Source organism: Anas acuta, chromosome 24, assembly GCF_963932015.1.
Source record: "Anas acuta chromosome 24, bAnaAcu1.1, whole genome shotgun sequence".
Classification (NCBI taxonomy): Eukaryota; Metazoa; Chordata; class Aves; order Anseriformes; family Anatidae; genus Anas; species Anas acuta.
The window spans coordinates 930287-947539 of NC_089002.1; the positions used below are offsets into that span (position 1 = coordinate 930287).

Genomic DNA, 17253 nt, shown 5'->3' on the forward strand with positions numbered 1-17253 from the left:
CAGGCCCCTCACCAGCTTCATCGCCCTTCTTTGGACCCGCTCAAGCACCTCGATGTCCTTCTTGTAGCGAGGGGCCCAAAACTGAACACAGTACTCGAGGTGCGGCCTCACCAGAGCCGAGTACAGGGGGACGATCACCTCCCTAGCCCTGCTGGTCACAGTGTTTCTGATACAAGCCAGGATGCCGTTGGCCTTCTTGGCCACCAGAGCACACTGCTGGCTCATATTCAGCCGACTGTCCACCATCACTCCCAGGTCCTTCTCTGCCTGGCAGCTCTCCAACCATTCCTCTCCCAGCCTGTAGTTCTGCTTGGGGTTATTGCGCCCCAGGTGCAGGACCCGGCACTTGGCCTTGTTGAACTTCATACAGTTGACCTCAGCCCATCGGTGCAGCCTATCCAGATCCTCCTGCAGAGCCTTCCTACCCTCGAGCAGATCGACACACGCACCTAGCTTGGTGTCATCTGCAAACTTACTGAGGGTGCACTCAATGCCGTCATCCAGATCATTGATGAAGATGTTAAAGAGGACCGGCCCCAGCACCGAGCCCTGGGGGACGCCACTAGTGACTGGCCTCCAACTGGACTTGGCTCCATTTACCACAACTCTTTGGGCCCGGCTATCCAGCCAGTTTCTAACCCAACGAAGCGTGCGCCAGTCCAAGCCAAGAGCAGCCAGTTTCTTGAGGAGAATGCTGTGGGAGACGGTGTCAAAAGCCTTGCTGAAGTCAAGGTAGACCACATCCACAGCCTTTCCCTCATCCACCCAGCGCGTCACTTTGTCGTAGAAGGAGATCAGGTTCGTCAAGCAGGACCTGCCTTCCATAAACCCATACTGGCTGGGCCTGATCGCCTGCTTGCCCTTCAAGTGCCGCATGATGACTCCCAAGAGGATCTGCTCCATGAGCTTCCCTGGCACTGAGGTCAAACTGACCGGCCTGTAGTTCCCCGGGTCTGCCCTCCGGCCCTTCTTGTAGATGGGCGTCACATTTGCTAGCCGCCAGTCAGCTGGGACCTCCCCCGATAGCCAGGACTGCTGATAAATGGTGGATAGGGGCTTGGCCAGCTCCTCTGCCAGATCTCTCAGTACCCTTGGGTGGATCCCATCCGGCCCCATCGATTTGTGGACATCCAAGTGCCGTAGCAGGTCACCAACCAGTTCTTCGTGGATGGTGAGGGCCACATCCTGCTCCCCGTCCCCTTCCACCAGTTCTGGGTACTGGGTATCCAGAGAGCAACCGGTTTTGCCGCTAAAGACTGAGGCAAAGAAGGCATTAAGCACCTCCGCCTTTTCCTCATCTCTTGTAACTAAGTTTCCCCCTGCATCCAGTAAAGGATGGAGATTCTCCCTAGTCCTCCTTTTTGTGTTGATGTATTTATAAAAGCATTTTTTGTTATCTTTAACAGCAGTAGCCAGATTGAGCTCCAGACGAGCTTTGGCCTTCCTAATCTTGTCCCTGCACAGCCTCGCTACATCCTTATAGTCCTCCTTAGTGGCCTGCCCAATTTTCCAAAGATTATAAACCCTCTTTTTTCTCCTAAGCTCAAGCCACAATTCTCTGTTGAGCCAGGCTGGTCTTCTTCCCCGCTGGCTCATCTTTGGGCGCATGGGAATAGACCGTTCCTGCGCCATTAGGATTTGCCTCTTAAAGAGCGCCCAGCCTTTCTGGACCCCTCTGCCCTTCAGAACCGCCTCCCATGGGACTCCACCAACTAGTGTCCTGAGCAGCCCAAAGTCAGCCCTCCGAAAGTCCAATACAGTGGTTTTACTGGTTCCCTTCCTGGCCCCGCCAAGAATAGTGAACTCCACCATTTCGTGGTCACTCTGCCCAAGACTGTTCCCGACAATCACATCCTCCACCAGTCCTTCTCTGTTTGTGAAGAGAAGGTCTAGCAGGGTACCACCCCTGCTAGGTTCACTAATCAGCTGCGTCAGGAAGCTATCTTCCACGCTCTCCAGAAACCTCCTAGACTGCTTCCTCTGGGCTGTGTTGTGCTTCCAGGATATGTCAGGGAAGTTGAAGTCCCCCACGAGTACAAGCGCTGACGATTTCGCAACTTCTATCAGCTGCCTGTAGAACTCCTCATCCGTCTCCTCATCCTGGTTCGGCGGTCTATAGCAGACCCCGACCAGGACACTAGCCTTGTTGTCCCTGCCGATCCTAACCCAAAGGGACTCGATCTTGTCATTCCTAGCCTCGAGTTCTACAACATCGAAAGACTCTCTAATATAGAGAGCCACACCGCCACCCCTTCTGTGCTGCCTGTCCCTTCTGAAGAGCTTATAGCCAGGCATTGCAGCACTCCAGTCGTGAGACTGGTCCCACCACATCTCCGTGATGGCAACCAAGTCGTAGCCTGCCTGCTGCACGATGGCTTCCAGCTCCTCCTGTTTGTTGCCCATGCTGCGTGCATTGGTGTAGATGCACTTCAGCTGGGCCTTTACCTTATCCTCCGGCCTTGCCATTGCTCCCCCTGGCACAGCCCCAACAGTCCTTGCTTCAGCCCCATCCCCCTTCTCACCTAGTTTAAAGCCCTATCAATGAGCCCTGCCAGCTCCTGGCCCAGGATCCTTTTTCCCCTAAAGGATAGGGGAATGGCTGGGGAAAAGCATAGGAATGGCTGGGGAAGAATGTTTTAATTACTCGTGAAGCATCAAATAAGAAAGCTGTTTGTGTTTTATGTCTGGGAGTTTCAGAACAACTGATAACAACTAGTGACTGTTATGGGATACTATGAGGATCCTTGGTATCTGGCCAGGGGGGCCAAGAGATTAAGAGGAAGAAAAAAGAAGCTGAAGGACGGTTGGGAGACAAGACCTGCAGAGAGTGTACAGAGAGTGTTCCATAAACTTGGAATAGTGCCGAGTGAGTACAAAGGGTGAGAGGAAGACTACGAGCCTTCAGCATGAAAGACCCCTAGAGACCCCCAGAGGAGACTGATGCGCATGCTCCAGTAGGAGGAACTGGACCCCGGAAGCTAATTATAATAATCTATTTTTTTTTAGAAGTAGTAATGAATATGTATTAGTCTAGGTGCATAAAAATCAGCTGCTTGATGTAACTGGTGTGCGTCCTGGTGGAGCGGAGACTCCCGGTGCACCCAGCGCTGTTTGCTTACCTCTATTCCTTTATATTCTTTTAATAAATCCTATTTTTTTATTTAATCCTAATTTGAATCCTGAGCCATTTATAACAAGCTACAGTCACTACAAAGTGACAGTACCTACCACCTTCCCTGGTGGAGCTCATGACCCTGATTTTTCCGAGCATGGTCATCCTTTGGTCTCCATTCATCTCCCTCTGCAAATCATTATCAATTCTGAATACTTTTTGTGGATCATACAGAGTTGCCTTTTCTTGAGAATAAGGGAATAAAACCCCAGCCTGGCTTTGGATGTCACTTGGTTTTGGGGACAGCAGGGAAACCTCTCTGTGCTTCTTAGACAGGACTGTGAGCAGCACATGTGCCCTGTTTAAATGGATAATTCTGTGTGCAGGGCAACGGCAGTCTGTCCTTGCCTAGCACTGTAAGTTTTCCATTGCCTAATAAAGACTAAACTTAAATAGCGACTTTTCAACAATGGTGACATGAATTAGTCTCAGTCACTTCTGCCTTTATTAATACAGAAGTGGCAAGTTCTCAGAGTTTTGATATCACTATCAGATACTGTTAAAACAAGCCACTGTTAGAATCAGGGAAAGAGAAACTAGGTACATACATGAGGAGCTCTGTAGCCTTGTTTCACTGGAAAGCCGAGCTATAACAGATTCAGAAACACAGTTGTGGTTTTTTATTTTTTTTATATTTTTGGAATATATAAAAACACAAAAATGTAACACTCATATTCTTATCTATTTAGTCTGTATGCCTTTCTCTGCAAAAATATGGTTATCTGCATCAAGCTGTTAAAAAAAAAAGAAATTGTGATATGTACCTTTTTAGATGTCACACTGAGATTCAGTACTTCATCAGAAGTATCACTTTTAAAGGGCAGGGTGCAGAAGCTCACTTTTCCCTGCCCATACTGAGGGTTTGCTGTGACAGTGCAAGACTCTGCTCTGGGTGCACTAAAGTGAAACAAGGACTCATGAGCATTTCTCTGTCTATATACCTCACCACCCCACCACTTCAGTGCCCTTTCTGTTATCCTGGACTTGCTTTTGATCAAAACACCTTGAAAAGCTCCAAAGTTTTTAATCTTTTTCAGACAGGACCCATTGCTGATCACTGGCATTGGAAACTGAAAAAGGGAAAAACAGCTTTGCCTTGCCAAGTTGGAGAGACTTACACTGCACTTAGGATATACAGCATGTTTCATTGGTCCAAACCAAATCTGACCAGCTTGTAAAGACAAAGCCAAAGTCCCCACTGCACAGCAGCACAAATGGCCTTAAACATTCTGCTGACTCCCTGTACTCATTTCTTTTATCCTGAGACTGGGTTTTGCTGCCTGCTGCTTCCAGGATGGTTCCAGTATCTTGGATCCAGATGGGTTCCTTTCTGCCTCCTTCATTAGCCCAGTTTTGGTCTTCAGGTGAAGGCAGTGCAGTTTCCCAATAAGTCTCTTGGAGGGTTTGTTCTCTCTGGCAACTGGCAATAGCAGAGATGAGCAGGGAGCAGAACAGACAACAGCCTTCTCCTCTGTAGCATTTTTTGCTCTCAGCATCAAGGGAGCTCAGGCAAGACAGGCACACAAGGAGCAGGGCTGGTGGTCAAGAATCCTTTTTTTTTTTTTTTGCTTTTCTGCCACAGCAGTTTCAGTCTACATCAAGGACTCTGTTCATCACCAGCAGCAGCCCTTTTTCTTCTGAGGCAGCTTTGCTACCTCTTCTGTCTTATTTCTCAATTGATCTTCACGAACTTTAAGTGACCTGGGCAATAAGAAAGTTAGTTAGTCAGGTGCTTTCCCCCATATTTTGCATTGTTATTATATTTTTTAGGACAAGCATTGGTAAGGGGACTCAGTGCAGTGAAAGGAGTTGGGAACCTTCCAGCTCAGCACGCTGTGAGAACTGCAGACTCTGCTGAAAATGCCAACCTAAATCCAATCACAGACAGAACTGATTTCAAGCAACTCAGGAAGAAATTAGCAGCATCCTGAGAAGGGTTTCCTTCATCCCCTTGCAATGCTGTACATCCAGGTGACATCTCACAGCACCTCCCCAGCTCATCCTGGCCATGCATGTGCTGCTCTGGGAGCTCTCCATGGCATATGGGGACACGGAGGCTGTGGTGACAGTGAGATGCCAGCATTTCCTAGTGAAAAAGGCAGGAGGAAGTCCATGAAATTCAGGACAGCTGACGAAATACAGGCACAGGCCTCACCTGATTAGGCTGACCATGGACTCAGCAACGTTGTGGCCAGAGGCAGCGCTGCATTCATAAAATATGAGCTGATACTCCTGGAAGACAGAGTCCACAGAGAAATGTGCTTTCCTTGCATTGGAATAGCTTCATATGGGAGCAAATAGCCAAGAAACATCATGGTCAAGTGGAAACAGAAGGACTCAAAGGAACAGGTAACTCAATAACTGATTTACAGCTCTTCTGGTAGCTGCAACACCAACATTTAGTGTCAAGAAGAAGGTTACTACTGCAGAGAACAATGCAATGCAGCCTGGTTAGTGGAGCAAACGCAGAGAGAGCAATGAGGTATTACTGGGTTTTTGTACCTGCCAGTGACAGGTTTGTGAGAAACAAAGCATCTAAACCCTTGTCCTGCTGCTTCCATTGGCAGAATCAGTCAGGGGATACTGGCCCAAACCTCAGAAACTTTGAAATTAAATGGGTAAAGGTGGATTTCTTCTTATCTACTTTTTATTAGCCACCTACATTTTAAGAGATTGATAATATTTTTAGTGTTCAGTATCTTTAAAACATGAGAGAGTTCTGTGTTTTTATTATTTGCATTATACTGGGAAGATGCATGGCATTTCCCAGCAATGATAAGATGGGTTCAGAGATCGTTTTGCTGTCCACTGATGCACTAAGTTGCATTTTGTAATGCAGGTTCCAGGCAGGCAGGAGCTGGTGGCTTCTATCCTTGGGTGTCCCTACTGAATCTGTGTGGGCAGCATGCTGCAGCAGGGCCATGCACCTACCTCAGCCAAGCGTTCTGCCTCTTGAGTAGGGACCTGTCTCTCTGTAGCGCAGTCCATTTTGTTCCCAAGAAGCAGAATAGTGACTCCGTCATCTGCTCCCTCCTGGACAATAAAACAGGGAAGAATCAGGAGCACACCTACATCCTCCTTGAATCACAGCCAGACACACTGCCCAAAGACATCCTGGAACATCATGAAGGATGTGCATAGATTTTTTCTGGTAACAAAACTTTAAATTCTTAAACTCACTTAACAACATTTAAGAAAATGTTTGTTTGTTGTTAAGTCATCTGTCCTGGTCTATTAACAGGGCAGGTAACCAGGCAAGTTCACTACAGGGTTATCTTGCTTTGTGTTTGACTTCAAGAACCCTTCAGAAGATGCTCTGACTGTGATTTATGGGCACTGAGCATAGTGACAGACTATTTTGTTCCTTTAACATTTTATACTTAATTGAAAAATCTCTGGCAGGAAGTTTTTAAGAAGGCATGAGTTACCTCCTATTTCTCAGTACTCAAAAGAGGACTATGCTTTACTTAAAAGTGTTACCAAAATCACTTTCAACATTATCCATTTTTCTGCAGCAGTTTTTAATTTTAAAAAGTTTAGGAATCATAACAAAAGTTAAAACAACCTTCACTGCAAAAATATGAAAAATGTGAGCACCTGAATTGTTTAAATCCTTCCATAAAAATCAGTTTATGACCAAAGCAAGGCAGAATGCCCTTTGCAAAGTGCTTAGCAGCTACCAGCTGCCCAGCCACGACCAGTGGCAGAAGTCAAATGGTGAAACGCTGATGCCAGTCATCATGAAACCCCAGGCCATGAGGCAGAACAAGGTTTTCCTGCCTTGCTCACCTGGATGCAGCTGAGCCAGTAGCGCACATCTGCGAAGGAGTACTGTGACGTGATGTCATACATCAGCACCACCCCGTCTGCTTTCCGGAAGAACTGCTTGGTGATGCTGTGGTACCTGTGGACATTTCAAACCATCACCAGGATGGAGTATGGAGGTTTCACCTAGAACCAATCTAAAATCCCAGAGGGAAAACCGGAAACATGGGTTGATCAAAAAGGAAAAAAGAATTTGCTTCTATCCCAATTGAAGAGGCCATGCAGACAGCCTGAGTGCTTACTTTTATCTTAATTACTTTCTCTATTATTTTTTTATCAGATCACACACTAATCAGAGTTCATCCCTAAACAATTGCCTTTGCTTAGCAAAACATTTGATTCCACTAAACTACCAAAAGAATTAAAAGCTTTTTTTGCTCTTCCCAGTCATACAGCACAGCACCTCACCTTTCCTGCCCAGCTGAGTCCCATAGGCGGAGAGCAAAGTGCTTGTTGTCCATGATGAGGCTTTTGACCTGATAATCCAGTCCTAGGATACACAGAAAGGGAATGTTTTGTTATCATAGAGTTGACCACTGTTGTTGAGAGAATCTGGAAACAACATAGATCCCATGGCCTGCTGTAGCTGAGCAAACCAAGCTACCAGAGTAACTGTGAGAAGCTCCCACAGCAATGACTCCCATACCGCCCAATTAAGGAACTCAGAAAAATATTGTTACCAGCAGCTGGCCTCAAGGACAAGGTCTCCGTGACTGCTAATCACAAGGGGGGTTCTTTTCTTGCAGGTGGGGTTGTTTTCTTATAGCTGTTTGTCTGAGTGCTTTTGACCAATAATCTTGTGTGAAACACTGTTCACCCCTGTTAAGTTTTCTATAAAAGTTAGGCTATTTGGGCAATAAAATGAAGCATGAGCTGACTCTGCTGGTGCCTGTCATGCTTTCAGCCGTGCTTCCTGCAACACACACTGTGATAGATAATGGATGGAGAAGCCATGCTGTGTAGGCATAGTGTGGGGCCACAGCTGAAGCGGGATGGTTCCAGAGGAACCCATGATCTCTGGTGGCTGAATTTTGGAAAGGTCTCAAATTTCACAATGAGTAAAACCAGCTTGGTTCAGAGAATAGAGACAAAAGGCAGACCAGAGAGAAAAACCACTGGGGCCATCAGCATTGCCCCAGAGAGGGCAAGGAGGACCACCATTACCTGCTCATGAGCACCCAGGTATGTTGGTGGTCCTACTTGGTCCTTGGTGACAGGTTTGAGTGAGCAGTAATGCACATGTAATGACTTCCAGCAGCTTATGGGGCAGAGGAAAGGGGATTGTGGTGGTCGCACAAGTAAGTGTAGAGCCCTCAAGAGTGCAGTCAGAGGAAACCTACCTACTGTGGCAGTGAGGTGTGGGTTGAAGGTGTTGGCATGCAACCGGTACAGAAAGGATGTTTTGCCCACATGGGAATCACCAACAAACAGCACATTGTACAAGTGGTCTGGGTCCAGGGAGACTTCAGAAGAGCCCCTTGGAGAAGCTCCTGCTCCATTCACAGTCATAGCTCCTGGCTCTCCTGGGCTGGGCTCACCTTCCTGGCTCATTTTATGCCCCATCTCTTTTTTCTTCTCTGGTTGGCCAACATCAAGGTCTTCCCTCCACTCTTCTGAGAGATGCCTTTGAGGCTGCACCCTGCTGTTGGCTGCATCCATCAGTGTGCTGTCTCTGAGATTCATCCCCAGCAAATCATTCCCAGTATCTTCCTGCTCTTGGACCCTTGTGCAAAAGGCTGACACTGGTGGCACTTCTTGTTTTGGAGGCTCAGCAGGTCCAGCAGCTACTTGCTTGGTTTCTATCACACATGGTGGCTTCTCCTGTGGCTGCTGGGGAGCAGCATGAAGCCTCATCTTCTCTTTCTGTGATGAGACCTGCTCCAGGGCTGCCTGTCCCGAACCACCTAGCCATTGCACATCTGGAACGAGAACATCCTCCTGCATCACCATATTCCAATTTAGAGTGCTAATTTGTAGAGGCACCTCAGAAACAGAGGCGGCCAGTGTGGCTGCATTAGTATCATGGCCCTGCTTTAGTTCTAAATGCTGAACTTCAACTAAGATCCTTGCCTCTGCCTCTACTCTAGCTCCCTGCACAACTCCCAGACCTTGAGCTCCATCCAGAGGCCTCCCCTTTGCATCAGCACTCTCTTCCTGGAAAATTTCCAGAGCTTGGTTTTCTTCCAGGGCCTGCTCATCTGGATCATTAAGTGCTACCAGTTTTACATCTGGATAAGGATATTTAGTGGCAGAAGCATACTCAGGATGCAAAGCAGCCACAGCTGGAAGGGGCACAGGTGCATCAGCATCCCCATCCCACACATCTGTGTTGCACAGCCCCACTTCCAAAGCCACGGCTTGGCTCTGTGCCACTTCCCCAGTCCCTTCTTCAACCAGGGGCTGCAGGTCAGCCCATGTGCTCCCTCCAGGGGTTGATAAGAGTTCCTCCACCTGCACAAGTGACTCTGCCTCCTTCAATTTCAATTCCTGAGCATTATCTTGGACCAGTCCATCAGGGACTGGGCTCCCCGCAGGGGTTTCTGTTGGGGAAAGGCCCTCACCAAGCACTGCAGCAGCACTGGTTCTCTCCTCCAGCCCTGGCCATGCTCTACCAACCCCCTCCAGGGGCTGTACATCTGGCCCCATGCTCCCTGCCTGCTCTGTACCTGGGGCACCAGCAACACTTTGGTGCTGTAGCTCTGCTGCTGGGCTCCCTCCTGGGCTTGCCTCAAGCTCCCCCAGCTCTGCAAGCAGCTGCACACTGGCAGCACTGCTCAGGGCCTCCAGCACCTCCATGCTTCCAGCCTTCTTCTGTTGTGGCACCTCTGAAACAGCCCCCTCTGCCAGCCCAGCTTCTGCTCCCTGGGGATCAAGCAGAGGCTGATTTGGCAGCCCAGACTCGCTTGGCCCTTGTCCGCCATCCCCAGCCTCCTCCATGAGACGAATGGCCATATGGCGCCCCACATCCCTTGGGGCTTCTGGGATAAGACCCCCATGGAGCAGAGTCTCTGCTGGAGAGTGTTCTGCCTCCTCCATTCCCTGTGTCTGAGCATTAATCAGGACCAGCCTAGGCAGACCTAGGTACTCCATAGGGGTTTCTGCTGGGGAAAGGCCCTCACCAAGCACTGCAGCAGCACTGGTTCTCTCCTCCAGCCCTGGCTGTGCTCTACCAACCCCCTCCAGGGGCTGTACATCTGGCCCCATGCTCCCTGCCTGCTCTATACCTGGGGCACCAGCAACACGTTGGTGCTGTAGCTCTGCTGCTGGGCTCCCTCCTAGGCTTGCCTCAAGCTCCCCCAGCTCTGCAAGCAGCTGCACACCGGCAGCACTGCTCAGGGCCTCCAGCTGTTGCACACCTGCCACCACTGCCCCTTCCTGTGTTTCAGCTTGTGGCACTGCCTCTAGCTGTAGCACATGTGCATGTGAGGTCCCTTCCTTCATGTCCCCAAAATCTTCCCCACTGGGCTGTAGCCAGGCATCACCTTGCCCTCCCTGCATTGCCTCTCCTGCACCCCTCTCCTCCTCTGCAGTCTCAGCTAGGAGCTCACAGGCTGCTCCATGACTCCTGCCATGCTTTGCTCCATGCACCTGAGCTGGTTCTGCATCTACCTGCACTGTTCCTTTGTCCTGTCCCCATGACTGCACCTCTGCACCATCACCTTCCCCATCTACATTTTTGGGGTTGGAAACTGTTGTCACCCCTGGGAGGACACTGTCTTCCTGCTTTGCTGCCATTTGCACCTCACCCCTGCATATCAGCTCCGGCTCCAGGCACCCTCCCGGCTCCCCAAGCACATCTCTGGCCAAGTCCCAACCTGGTACAAGCTCCAGTTCCCAGCCCTCGGGGGTTGCCTCCAAATTTTCTCCCTGGCTTAACGCTGCTTCTTCAGCATCTCCTGGCAGCTGTGCCTTTTCCTGTTCTGTCTTTTTGTGCACCCATTCTGCTTCCTCCACCTCCACCCATTCCTGATCAGCTGTCTCTTTTCTCTCTCTGGGTGCACATTGTGGACACTCAGCCTCCTTTAGTATCTGCCCCTTCTCATCAGCACCCTTTCCCTTCCCAAATAATGTCCCTTTCACCTCCTCCAGGCCTTGCCCTGCTCCCTCCATGCTGTTTCCCTGCTCTGCCCCCAGCTCCTCAGTGGACGCACTGGCCTGTGTCATGTCCCGAGCAGGAAGCTCAGCTGCAGTTCGTCCCTCTCTCAGGTCTTCTTTGAACAGCTTGTGACCAACATGGGTATTCCTTGGGGCCCCAATGGCTGAGCCATGCAGTGTTGCTGCTTCTGGTCCTTTTTGGCACTCAGCATCATGTTGCAGGCAACAGGCAGCTTCTGCCAGTGCAGCTGGTGCCTGTGGCTTCAGCTGCATGCTCAGAGCTGCTATTGCATCATTCATCTCTCTTAGCAAAGAACCTTGGTCAGAAAACTGTTCCTCTTTCAGAAATTCAGGGAAAGGGTCCTCTTCTACAGAGAGTGTTCTTGGCAGTCCTGAAATGCTTGTTTCTGCTGGCAGCTTTTCCCAAACCCTGCAAGAGCAGAACATGGTGTGAGAACAGTTTGGCAGCAGCTCTGTCCCATCCACCTCCACCTTGGAGGATGCTTCCTCTGCCTCTTTGCCTATCCCTCTCCAAACCCCTCTGTATTACAGGCAGTGCCATGCTCAAAATCTCCAATCTGGACTGGAGCTGCCAAGTTCAGAGAGCAGCAAAGAAACAGAGCCAGGATCAGATCATAGCTGAGAAAGTGAACATGCTTCTTCCCAAGCTCCACATTCACGTTATCAGAGATGAAAAGAAAAATCTCAGTCAGATACAGTGAGTGCCTGCTCCAACAGGAGCAATGCAGAGCAAGGAACTATGTGATCTCTGAGATGAGAGATGGATGGGTAAGAAAGGAGCACTACAAGGAAGAAACATGCTGTTTAGCCTGGGGAGGGTGGAGGACCTGGGCCCAGGATCCCTTACACTTGGTGGGTGTTTTTGCGTTGTGGCTTGCCAACTTGTGACCCCAGCCTGATCTGCACCTCTGAGCAACACTTCTCACTCTGCTGTGGACTCATCTGTGGTGAACGGAGAGAAAAAGAAGGGAAAAATAATGCTTGACAAGGGAGTGTATCAATGTCATATGATGTTTAGCTTTCCAGCTTCAGTTTACAGACATTCCCACACAAAATTTGGAAGTACCAACCCTAATGTGCTGCTGCCCCATCCCTCTTCAACCATGTGGGACATGGTGCCAACCCCCAGTGTGAAAACCAGGCTCTGGAGCAGGGACACCCCGTCACGTTCCTACCATGCATGGCTGCAGTACCTGCAGGGATGGTGGCATCTCACCAGGCAGCTCTGCCACTGCTCTGTCCCTATAAGCAAAGAGCACAGGGGTCACAATGGGAAATGCATCCTCTGCACTGCCTCCATCCCTGCCCCCAGGTCATCACTAGCTCCAGAAGTAGTGATGGGCTTTGGTCTAGCCAGGAGGGGGACAACAAAACCCACCACTGGCCCTAGCACCAGTGCTGGTTGGGGTCCTCCTGGGTGAAGGTTGCCCTGGGACTACCTTCAAAGGACGTTCAGTGCATAATGCTGATAGTCCTGGTTTTTTTTTTTTGTGTTTTTTTTTTTGGTTTGTTTGTTTGTTGTATTCCCCCCTCCAATACTTTGCACACCAAGCCACTATTCATCCATACCATCCAGACGACTGCCTCCCCAACTGAAGCAAAATGATGGCTGAGCACCATCACAACTCACATCCCATCTGCTTCAAACCCCAGGAGGAAACCAGGTATGAGCAGGAGGAGATGCTGGTCCCTCAGCTACTCACTGCAGCTCCTCCATGTGCTCTCGAGCTACCGCGGCCCTTGTGGTCCACAGGTACCCATGGGTCTGCTGCAGTTGCAGGTTGATGTGCTGCAGCTGCTCCTCCAGCACCCGGTTGCTCTCTTCCAGCTGCTGCTTTTCAGTGCTGGCAGTTTGCTGCATGCTGAGGAGGCTGTGGCACCGTGTCTCCAGCTGCAGGATGACAACCATGACACTCACACCCAGCTGGGACCCCTTGGCCCAACATGAAAAACAATGGATCACCATCTCTAAATGGTGGATCACCATATCCTCTAGACCTGAGGCTGGATTTCCCCCAGGGTGTCAGGTGGAAAACTCAAATTGGATGCTCCCAGGGAAGGAGAGGAAGGGGATAAGAGTGGCAGAGGCGAGGTGATGGAGGTCCTATGTGGTAACTTGCATCAAGGGCTGGTAGGGACTGTCCAGGATCAGGTGTACACCACCATGCCAAAGGTAAAGGCACAGCTCAAAGTTCTGCATTGCAATGGGGACCAGGATTTGGGATCATCTCACCTCTACCTGTGCTGTGACCAAGCGCTGCACCTCCTTTTCACTGGCATCCAGGACTCGCTGCAGCTCCATGCCATGCAAGTGGCTTCGGGCCATGCTCTGGAATGGCAATAGGAACGCTGGCACCCACCCATCCATCTAGGTTTGGGGGCACTAGGTCCACCCAGAGTGGATGACTGGAGGGGATGAGCAGCTAATAAACCCACCTCCTGCTCCAGCCGCTGCTGCTCCTGCTGGATCTGTTGCTCCATGGCTGCACAGAGCTGCTGCACCTCCAGGTTGTGCTCAGCCACACATCTGGTAGGGACAGCAGGGTTGAGGGGTCATGGGGGATTCAGACCTCATCAAAAAGGGTGCAGGTCTGGGGACCCCGTGTTGCCCATGCAACCTGCAGACTGCAGCCATGGCTGCCTGGAGGCATTCACCCAGCAAGGATGTTTCCAGGAGTCTGACACTTTTGCTGTCCTGTGAGTGACTGTAGAGGGAGCTCAATCCCAAACATCGGAATCAAGGAAAACCTCAGCTCCATTCACTGCTGGATGCCTCCTTGGGTGCATCTCTATGGCTGGGGTGAGCAGGAGCCCCATCCTTCCTGTCCCTGTTCCCCTCCTTGTCCCTCTCTGATGTCATGGGGTGACTCACTTGTTCAGGGTCACCTCCAAGACCTCCTTCTTGCTCCTGGCTTCTTGAATGCGGTGCCTCATCTTGGCCAGGAAGTCCTCCAGGTTGCCCAGGAGCTGTGGCTCATCCTTCCGGAGCTTGGCCCAGAGTTGCCAGATCTCCCACCTGCTGAGAGAGAGGTCTTTGGCAGCAAACATCCCCCAATGCCCTGCCAGTTCTGGCGTCTCATATCATTTAGCCCATGCTGCTGGGGACATGTGGTCCTGACAGTGGCCATGATCCTGTCCCCTGCTCCTGCACCCGGGAAAAAAGTGCTTGCAGCCTGTAGGGGGACCAAACTGGGGGAAAATCCTGCCCTGTTCCAACCTCAGGCAGCTCTGCCCCATCCTGCAGGACACCCATAGGTGCTAAGCCAGGCTGCTCACTCTTCAGAGATGTCATCTGTGCCCAGCTGGTCCATGAATGCTGCAAAGTGTTTCTGCTCCTCACTGTCCACCCCCTCCAACAAAGGGCTGGCAAAGACTGAGTTCCTCCAGGATCCTGTTTTCCGCTGGCGATGGTCCCTGCTGGCCTTTTGGGAGCTCAGGAACTGCCCTGTCAAAACACAGCCCGAACCCTCAGTGCCCAACCCAAATCCTGGCATTCACCATCCCAGCACTTCTCCGAGTGCACTTGAACCCAGTGAGCCATGGGCTCAGAGCCCATCTGCAGGGCTGCTTTTGGGCCACTGTGTGCCACCCAGAACAGGGAGTGTTGCAGATCCCTCTTGGAAAGGGGGCACTGGGGTGGGACCAGGATGCTTGGAGACACTGTGTTGGTACTTACAGAGCCCGGCAACAAACTCCTCAGTGTTCAACTGCCCGGTGCCAGCAGCATCCAGCCCATCAAAGAGGAGCTCCAGCTCCTCTGTGCTGCATGGGAAATTCTTCTCCTGCAACTTCTAAGAATAAAGGAAATTAGGAAAAAAAAAAAACCATCCAGTCATCAGGATCCCAGTGGTCCCATCCTTTACCTGCATGTCTGAGCGAGTGATGAACCCTGTCTGGTCCTTGTGGTGCCCACGGATGAAGTCCTGCACCTTCTGCATGACTTTAGATGCCCACAGTGGCTCTTCGCTGGGACCAGAATCCTTGCAGAGCTGCCTGCGACGGCTGGAGCCCATGCGCCGGCCCTTGGCACCTGCCCGGTGTTCAGCCATGGCTCACAGCTGGGTACTGCAGGGGGGGAACCAGTGATTACTGAGCCTCACCAGTGAGTGCTGAGCCTCAGAAATTCATTTTAACTGGTGGAAACAGCCCTGAGTGGCTGGCAGGTTTGGCAATAGGAAGAGAGGCACTTATCTCCGGTTGCACAGAGCAAATGTGGCCTCAGCCAACAGCAACAGCCATCCCCACCAGCCAGGCTTTGAGCCCAGCACCCAACAGGTACACAGCTTCTGCCCTGCTCAGGCTGCCCGGGCTACAGGGGACATGCAGGGCAGCATCCAGGGCTGAAGGCCACCTGGGAGGTGCCAAAGCCCTCAGCAGAGGACCAGCTGGGGTGATGCTCAGTCTGAGCAAAGCTGAGTGGCTCCACCTGTTTTGTGGGAGCTCATCAGCATCTTTTAAAATTCCTCTCCCCAGCTTTCACAGCTGTGAGTAATCCCTGAGCAGAGTCGCATGCAGCCTTGGGGAGGTTTCCACTTGTGCCCATACATTCTCTCCTGGTTCAACCCTCCCATCCTTGGTGCCTCACAGCATCAACAAATTCTGACCAAAAGCTGGCCAGGGTAGGAGCCTGTCTTTGTGCTCTGCCTGGGGAAACCCCCTGCTGCTCCATCCCTTGGCTTCTTTCCTTTTGCAATGTGAAACAGCAATTTTGCTAAGTCCTAAGGTGCACCGGAAATGCAGGAATAGGCCCCCAAAATGTCCACATCCTCTTCAACTGTTGTGCAGCACCCACAAGCACCATCCCACAGCATCATGAAGACATAAGAGCGTCCTGCAAAGTCACTGGGGTCCCACAGGGAACCCAGCAAGGTGGGGGCAGAATCTGGGTACCTTTTTTTGTGATCCCAGCCTCTAAGACAGCAGAAGCAACATTTTTTGGGGGGAAACAGCCGAAGGTGGTGGAAAAATCCCTAGCTACCTGCCCCATCACCACAGACAGCTGAGCCTGCTGCACACCATGAAACAGGGACACAGAACAAGGAAAAGATGAAAAAAAAAAAAAAAGAATTTAAACACTGAAGTCTGTCTGAGATATTTCCTGCTGACGGGCATCCATAGGGTCATCACTGCCAAAATTTGGCAGCTGCACAGCCAGGAGTAACAGAGGGCCGAAATCTAAACTGTAAGTCACTAACACTAGCAAAAATATTTTTTCTTTGCTTTTCTATTATTTAAGGTGATGCATGAGCCACCTTTAGAGCAAAACTTACCTTTTCTGCGTGCTGAAAGGTATCCTGAGCTTCAGGGCACTGTCTGGCTGTGTTGTGAGGTTCCCCGAGGTCAGAGGGATATCAGCCCCACACCAAGGGCATTGCTGCTGCACACCCGCCTGCCCCACGCCCAAGCTGTCATTTTCTCTTACTCAAGGCAGCTTTCCGTTTTTGGGTTGCACTCAACTACCGGTGCACACACATTTCCTGTTTGCTGTGCTGCAAGCGAGTATGCAAAGAGCCTGCCTGAGGGGGTCACTGGACACCCTAAAACTGTCCTGAACCTACAATAGCATCTGCAGCAGCATCTCCACCACCACTTCTAAGAACAGCAGAAGTCCCTGTCCTCTCCTCATTTGCAGCATCTGGCCAAGGATGGAACGTGTCTGGGGCAAGGGAGGAAGAAATGCATCAGAGAAACAACAAACATTAGTTCAAAAGGCCAAATAACTCAATCTACTAATCTACGTAAAAGACTACTGGATTATAACATCCCAGTGATGAAGGAGCAAACCTGCAAAAATCCCCTTGTAGGATTTGGCTTTGGCCCCAGGATTTGGAGAAATCACCTCTATGCTGCTTGTACCAGTCTTTTCCAGGGGATGCTGCTGGAATTACTGACACCACGTACAGCCAGTACTGAGAAAGTACTTGCCGACTCAGCTGCCTGAAACCATTCTGGTTTGCAGCAGGATGGGGGAATAAATGGGTTGCACTCATTTTTGTTCAGCTTTATCTGCAAAATGAGAAGACATCCCAAGAAAAAGCTTAAAGAACAACAAAGGGAAATGTCAGTTATTATCTTTAGATTATAACTAGAATTTACATCCAGCTACTGGCCCCACAGAGGACTGCTTCATTACATGGGCA

The 17253-nt window shown here is 50.5% G+C and overlaps 1 protein-coding gene across 3 annotated transcripts; it reads right to left on the reverse strand.

Annotated features, from left to right (window-relative positions):
• Window positions 1-3775: 3775 nt before the first annotated feature.
• Window positions 3776-17218, reverse strand: RAB44 (RAB44, member RAS oncogene family). 3 transcript variants are annotated; one of them, XM_068659798.1, is made up of 17 exons: window positions 16384-17202; window positions 14977-15178; window positions 14790-14904; window positions 14390-14558; window positions 13986-14129; window positions 13550-13640; window positions 13347-13442; window positions 12817-13004; window positions 12307-12355; window positions 11961-12055; window positions 11149-11522; window positions 8338-8916; window positions 7406-7487; window positions 6962-7076; window positions 6104-6205; window positions 5328-5404; window positions 3776-4873 (listed from the first exon to the last, which is right to left on the reverse strand). In XM_068659798.1, exons 2-17 carry the CDS (start codon window positions 15160-15162, stop codon window positions 4786-4788), a joined length of 2550 nt encoding a protein of 849 aa, XP_068515899.1. In that variant the 5' UTR covers window positions 15163-15178; window positions 16384-17202; the 3' UTR covers window positions 3776-4785. The 3 variants fall into 3 exon arrangements, with proteins under 3 accessions (XP_068515899.1, XP_068515897.1, XP_068515898.1); XM_068659796.1 differs by having other exon boundaries at window positions 8338-11522; window positions 16384-17210; XM_068659797.1 differs by lacking the exons at window positions 14390-14558; window positions 14977-15178 and having other exon boundaries at window positions 8338-11522; window positions 16384-17218.
• Window positions 17219-17253: the final 35 nt, after the last annotated feature.

Excerpts from the sequence above, each read along its gene's own strand:
- RAB44 (XM_068659796.1), bottom strand. The coding sequence starts at position 15,162 with ATGGCTGAACACCGGGCAGGTGCCAAGGGCCGGCGCATGGGCTCCAGC. Across the intron at positions 13,005-13,346 it reads TGGTCACAGCACAGGTAGAG|CTGGAGACACGGTGCCACAG; the intron begins GTGAGATGATCC and ends GTCATCCTGCAG. Across the intron at positions 5,405-6,103 it reads AGGCAGAACGCTTGGCTGAG|GAGTATCAGCTCATATTTTA; the intron begins GTAGGTGCATGG and ends TCTGTCTTCCAG.